This window comes from Gymnoscopelus braueri, assembly GCF_963280865.1.
Source record: "Gymnoscopelus braueri genome assembly, chromosome: 24".
NCBI classification, from domain to species: Eukaryota; Metazoa; Chordata; class Actinopteri; order Myctophiformes; family Myctophidae; genus Gymnoscopelus; species Gymnoscopelus braueri.
In genome coordinates, this window is record NC_137626.1 from 18,529,315 (window position 1) to 18,536,331 (window position 7,017).

The following is a 7,017-nucleotide window of genomic DNA, read 5'->3' on the forward strand; positions in this document are numbered from 1 at the left end:
ATATTGTTATGTTTTGTTTTTGAACATCTTTTGAAATAATACAAAAATAGTATAGGAAGTATAAAAATGGATATTTACTTGCGACCCATAAAAATTGTCCCGACTCAGTGTTTGGAGAAACACTGTGCTTCCAAATAAGGAATGATTCTGATTGTATCATGGAGCACCTTTGGTAACGGTTTGTGTTTGTTATGTGACGCCGGACCAGAACTCTGCTCACACTATAAAACACTGCTCGGCCCAAAAGTACTGTCTCAGTGGATGTTTTCAGCAAAAGAGTGAATCCTGCTAGAAAAGAGAGATAAAGAAGAGGAGAGAGCTTGACATTTGAGAAGAGAGAGAAAATGAGGCCCATGAGGTGCCTCATTGAAAGAATGAAAGAGGCTGCAAAGGCCAGGCCCATGAGGTGCCTCATGGGCCTGGCCTTTGCAGCCTCTTTCATTCTGCTGGTGATAGGATGGATTCTGCTGAATGTCGATGAACGCCAGGTGTCTGGAGCCAGCCTACGCTCCAACGCCTCATCAACCATGAGAGAACATGTTTCTCCAGGACCACCGTCCTGGAGAAACTGTCCCAGTCGTCGGTTCTATCCGCATGAACACCGCTTCATCCTCGTGAGCGAGCCAGAACAAAGTCAACAACAGGAGCCTGTCAATGAATGCCAGATGTCTGCAGCCAGCCTAGGACATGTCTCTCCAGGACCACCATACTTTGTTAAGTATCCGCATGAATACCACTTCATCGTGGACGAGCCAGAACAATGTCAACAACGGGAGCCTCTCGTGGTTGTGATCGTCCCGGTGCATCCCGGCGACAGGGCCAGTCGTGACACCATTCGCAGGATGTGGGGAGGTGACACCCAAAGCCCTGTGTTGGGCCAACGGGTGAGCTTGTTTTTCCTGATGGGACTGCCGACGGGAGAGAGGGCAGAAGAGGTCGAATGGCAAGTCCTGGAGGAGAGCAGAGAACACCGGGACCTGCTGCAGAGCGACTTCGTGGACACCTACAATAACCTGACAATCAAAACGATGGTCATGATGGAATGGCTGGACTCTCGCTGCCCCATGGCCTCTTACGCAATGAAGATCGATACAGACATGTTCCTTAACGTCCACAACTTGGTCGACATGCTGTTGAGTGCTCCGAAGGACAGCTATATGACTGGACTTGTGGTACCTCGGGGTAAAGTTATAAGAGACAAGGATTCAAAATGGTTCCTACCTTGTGATGCTTTCGCTGAGTCACATTACCCACCGTTTGCAGTGGGACCGGGCTACGTTTTTTCCTTAGACCTGCCAAGAAAGTTCCTGGAAGCCTCCAGGCACGTTGACGCTGTTTACCTGGAGGATGTTTATGTAGGGCTCCTCATGAAACACCTGGGTATCCCACTCACCTACCTCCCATTCCCAAGCAGGAATCTGTTGTATTTAGGTTGTAGGCGTTGCAAGCAGTGTTGGGACTAACGCGTTACTAGTAACACGTTACTGTAACGCCGTTACTTTTTGCAGTAACTAGTACTCTAACGCATTCTTTTTTTAATTCAGTAACTCAGTTACCGTTACTACATGGTGCGTTACTACGTTATTTTTCCGTTATTTTTTATATAATATGTATATATTATTTATACCGCGATCAAACAGAGACTGAGAATTGTACTTAAGTACAGTACTTGAGTAAATGTACTTATTTACTTTACACATTTGGAGACGCACTGTGCCTGTGGGCGTGTTTGTGTTTACTAACAAGACTGTCATGGCGGCGCCGAAGTGTTTCTCCGCCTGGAGATATTCTCACTACTTTACTTTTGTTGAGCAAAAAGAAAAGAACGTTTTAGTTAAATGTAAGTTGTGTCCTGGCGGGTCAAAGATCTTATCTACTTCCCACAACAGCAATTCAAATCTGTTTAAACACTTGGAGAAAAAAACATGCTGCGACGAAGCTAGTAGCTAAGACTAGTAGTACTACTACAGACCCAGACTCATCCGACGCCACTCCACCTCCACCTAAGCAACAGCGGCTGGATTTTAACCGAGGGAGTGGGACTGTAAGCCAGGGAAAAGTTGATAAAGCCATTGCACGGTATGTTGCGGAAAACATGCAGGCTATTTCTACAGTGGAGTCACCCGCTTTCAGGCAGCTAGTAAGCATGATACCATGTCCGGGCGCCACACGACAAATGGGACGGAAAACTTTTTCCAACTACCTGGAGAAAGAATACACAAACATGGAAAGCGAGCTAAAGAAAACATTTGAGGGGCTGGACTACATCTCGACCACCGCAGACATTTGGTCTGTCCATAACAGAAGGCATAACATCTCACTGGATAAACCCCACCACTTTACAACGCCAGAAAGCAGCACTGGCTTGTAAAAGGATGAAGGGTAGGCACATGTACGATGTCATTGCTAGTGAGATTGACCACATTCACTCTTTGTATGGAGTGTCAACAAAAGTTACCTCCACGGTTACTGATAACGGCTCTAACTTTGTGAAAGCCTTTGCCATGTATCAACCGGAATCGCTCTCTGACGCTGACGATGATGACGATGAAGAGGAGGTTATCTTCACTGATGTTGCAGACGTGCTCGACACCGCCGCAGATGAAGAGATTGGTTTACCTCCGCACCAAAGATGTGCATCTCACACACTAAACTTAATTTCATGCGCTGACGTGCTGAAGTGGATCCTTTCAAATCCTGGTACTAAAGGAATCTACAGAAGCTCTACAGCTAAGTGCACAGCACTGTGGAATAAGGCAAGCAGGTCCACAGCAGCTTCAGACACAGTGAGCGACGTGATCACCAAAAAGCTGCTTGTGCCATGCACTACAAGATGGAATTCATTTTACGATGCTGTGGCAAGAATTGTTGCAATACCTATGGCTGACCTGAGTACCATCTCTGATGCTTTAGGGCTAAAATGTATTAGCGACAGGGAACTTCATTTTCTGAAAGAATATTGTGCCATAATGAAGCCACTCACAGTTGCTCTGGACATCCTGCAAGGAGAGGAGAACTGTTACTTTGGCACCCTCCTGCCCACTCTAGAAACGTTAATGTCAAAGACCCTGGAGATAAAAGACAGTGTGACTGTGGCAACTGGCCTACCTGATGCTATAGTGGAGGTAAGAAACATTCATCAACACCTTTGTAATTATCTGGTTTTCCCTCTTCACTGTACAGAAATACTGCATTTAATCAGTGAATACCAGTCATTTTTATTACAGAACACATGGTATAATTGTTTACTAAAGGAGAAGTTTATTTTAACTATAGAATAGATGTCATTAATATTGTTAGCTGAGAGAGAGCACTAAGAAAATGGATGAAATTTTCAATGCATTCTGATATTTATAAACTCTACTGCAGAGTAATATATGTTTGGCTAAATAATATTTTATATTATTTAGCCAATTTTTTTTTATTTTTGACTAAATAAAGCTTTAGTTTTAGTTTAAATGATTCTCATAACTATAGTTAAAAATCTGGTGGTGTGCAGCTTTCATGGAAATTTACACAAATAAAATGAATAAATAAAAGGGAATCTCACTTATTCTAATGTCTGTGTCACTGTGTGTATGTTTTACAGGCTATCAAAAAACGATTTGCATCCGTCTTGGTCAGCAACGATGCAATGCTGGCAGCCGTCACACTTCCCAAGTTCAAGTTACGGTGGGTGAGAGACCAGAGGAAGAAAGAGATGATCAAGGGAATCCTGGCAGCAGAGTGTCACAAGGTTGTCCCTGGCCCTGTGCAGCAACCAGCCACGAATCCTGTGTCTCCGACAACTCCACCAGACTCAGGCTCCTCCAAAGACAAAGAGCAGGACTTCTTTTGCTTTGAGGATTAGGATGAAACCTTCAGCACGGTGGAAACTGAGGTAATGGCCTACTTGAAAACAGCCGAAACAGGCATTGAGATTCTCCAAAAATGTTCCACAATAAAGGAAATTTGTCTGAAGCTAAATGCAGCTACCCCATCCAGTGCACCAGTTGAGAGACTCTTCAGTCTGGGAAGTCTGGTACTTTCTCCAAAGAGGAACAGGCTGTCTCACCAAAGGTTTGAGAAGCTGCTTCTCATGAGGTACAACCACTGGTTCAAAGACTAAACCTCTGCTCAAACATTAATTCAGGTCTTTGCCAATAAGCACTTTTTGTTGACTTTTTGTTTTGATTAACTAGGCCCACATAATATTGTGTGTGTGTGTCACAGTGAGTGACACAACAGCACGTACATTTCTGTTATATTCCACAATTTTTTGTTATTTTATGCTTGCTGGACTTCATACTGAACTAAAGGAAAAACACTGACTTGTTTTTGTACTTATTTTGTTGCACTACAACAGCAGTTGCCTCTATATAGTGCTGAAAAATCACTTTAATTTTGCACTTTGATTCTGAATAATATATTCAGCTTGCTCTCCATTAGTTTCAGAAAAGCCGGCATACAACTCTTATTTTGTGGTATTGCTCGTAGATTTCATTTTTGAGGAGCTGATGTTTTTTGTTTTAATGCATTTATGGTTCAGTTGTCTATACCAGCATTTGGTGCTGAGTGAAAGTACATTAATTCTTCCAAGTTGATTCTGATTCTGAATAACATATTCAGATTGTTTTTGTTTGCAGTTATTTATTTCAGGATACCTTTTTGTTCATTGCTTGCTAGATTTGAGATATGAAGGAATGTTTTGGGGCTAAACACAACAGTAGTTGTGGTGCCCATTCTACCTCACTGTGTGTGTGTGTGTGTGTGTGTGTGTGTGTGTGTGTGTGTGTGTGTGTGTGTGTGTGTGTGTGTGTGTGTGTGTGTGTGTGTGTGTGTCCGCCCCTCCTTGATCTTGGGAATGTTGTATATTGTTGAGTGTGTTCAGATCCCCCATAACAGGTTTACAGATATGTTGTGTGTTCATTGTGGCAGACTATACCCAACTATGACCTGTAGATTGCAGGCAACTAAACAGTTATGTCAGTTTGTTCTGGCCTGAAATAAATTGGCACTTTGAAACATATCTTTGTGTTTGTGTTTGTATAGACCACATTTCTTAGCAGCAGAGTTCAGTGATGCAAATGCATGTCAAGTTGATCAACAGATTGTATTATTCTCCAATGCAATAACGGTACTGAAATGAAGGCTATAAGGGCATTAATGGGAGCCTTTTTTTTTTTAAAGTAACTAAAAAGTTACTTTTCACAGTAACGCATTACTTTTTGGTGTAAGTAACTAGTAAAGTAACTGAGTTACTTTTACATGAAGTAACTAGTACTGGTAACTAGTTACTGGTTTTCAGTAACTAGCACAACACTGGTTGCAAGGCGTTGTGCAACCCACTTGCGACATAATCCTAAAATCGAAGCTTGCAATGATAAAGAAGTGGACAAGTCCACACCCAGGCGCCGAGCCGCGACATATTGCCGTTTCCACAGCAATGGACTATAGGGTTGCAACTGTTAATCAAACTAATCGATTTCATCAATTATAAAACATAATTGATAATCGGTAATTTGATTTAAAAATACAATTGATTAATCAATCCCTATTTTGGGTATTATAGGTGAAAAGTAGAAAGAAAAAAATCCAATAGTGAAAATAGCCAATCTTCAAGCTTACAATGCGTTCCGTTGTGACATTGTAGATCTGCAATTTTCACTATTTTAGCATGACACCGTAAGTGGTTAATGGATTTGTTGAGATATCATTATATATATATATTTTTTTTTAAACTTACCTTTCTCAAGTATTCGATTCATGGACAAAGTCATGTTAGAATAATCTCGCTAAGGAAGTAATGGATGGTTGCAGTCCTAAACTGGACAGTGACAGGCGGTCAGGCCTGGATTAACGAACGCACAAGCTCACGGGGCAGCAGCCTGGGGGCCTGAAGCTCCAGGGGGCCCGGGCACCAAACCCCTGGCAGCACCAATCAACAACGTTTTTTTTTTTCTTCCCAATCCCGTGCCAGCATCGTGCCTTTCCTTTACGCCCGTGCATTTATCTTCAGTACCTGTATTGCATTAATTATTGGCTCTTTTTGACTACAAGAACTAAGTCACAATAATAATAATAATAATAAACTTTATATAGCACCTTTCATGACATGAATGCAGCTCAAAGTGCTTTACAGAGCAGAAAACAAAAAACAAAATAGCAGAAGACGTGCTTTACAGAAAAGCAGTAATACGTTAACATTAACGCAAAAAGAGGGGCAAAAACAACATTAAAACCATTTAAAATAATGGCATTAAAATAATGGCAAAAAATAATGGCATTAATGTAATGGCCAAAACAAAAAGGCAGTGAATCAAGCAAAATAGTGATGATTTGAGGCATTTTGTTCAAAAAAAATTGTTTTGCTAAATTAGACCTGGTGGTGGCGCTATAACAGGCCAATGTTAAAAGGGTGGCATTAGCTCCTCAACATGGTGTGAATGTGTGTGCAAAGTTTGACCGCAATCGGACGCTGCGTTCATGATTTGCGGCATTTTGTTCAAAACAAGCCACTACTGCAAACTTTAGATGTCAATCTTAGCCAATCAGGATGGAATATGAAAAATCAAACACATCCGTCTTGATCACATGACTAAGGAGATCATCTGTACCGATTTGCGTGAAATTTGGATAAAATCGGAAGGAGTAATATAAAAATAATTGTTTTACATAATGTCGGCCTCCTGGTGGCTCTATAAAAGGCAGATGTGAAAAACGCAGGGCAAAGGTTTTTCCCTGACCTCTAGGGAGTGCGCTTACAAAGTTGTACACAGATCGGTGCAGTTATAGGTAAAAACACGAATCGGCCTGTTATAGCGCCACCATTTGAAAATGTTCAAGTGGCAATTCGTCCTCGGCATAGTGGAAATATGCGTGCAACATTTCAAGGAAATTTCATGCTGTATTCATGATTTGAGGCATTTTGTTGAAAACGGAGCACTCCTGCAAACTTTGGAAGCCATTTTTTGCCAATCAGGATGGAATATGAAAAATCTGAAAGACCCGTTTCGTTTAATGACTATAGAGATACTG

At 41.7% G+C, this 7,017-nt stretch overlaps 2 protein-coding genes across 2 annotated transcripts; both read left to right on the forward strand.

Annotated features, from left to right (window-relative positions):
• Positions 1-374: 374 nt before the first annotated feature.
• LOC308080496 (beta-1,3-galactosyltransferase 1-like) lies at positions 375-1,463 on the forward strand (the record flags this gene model as incomplete). Its single annotated transcript, XM_080422392.1, has 1 exon — positions 375-1,463. The coding sequence occupies one exon, from the start codon at positions 375-377 to the stop codon at positions 1,461-1,463; it is 1,089 nt and encodes a 362-aa protein (XP_080278518.1).
• A 927-nt stretch (positions 1,464-2,390) lies between these two features.
• LOC308080497 (uncharacterized protein) lies at positions 2,391-3,850 on the forward strand (the record flags this gene model as incomplete). The annotated part of the gene is made up of 2 exons (XM_080422393.1): positions 2,391-3,125; positions 3,590-3,850. 2 exons carry the CDS (start codon positions 2,391-2,393, stop codon positions 3,848-3,850), a joined length of 996 nt encoding a protein of 331 aa, XP_080278519.1.
• Positions 3,851-7,017: the final 3,167 nt, after the last annotated feature.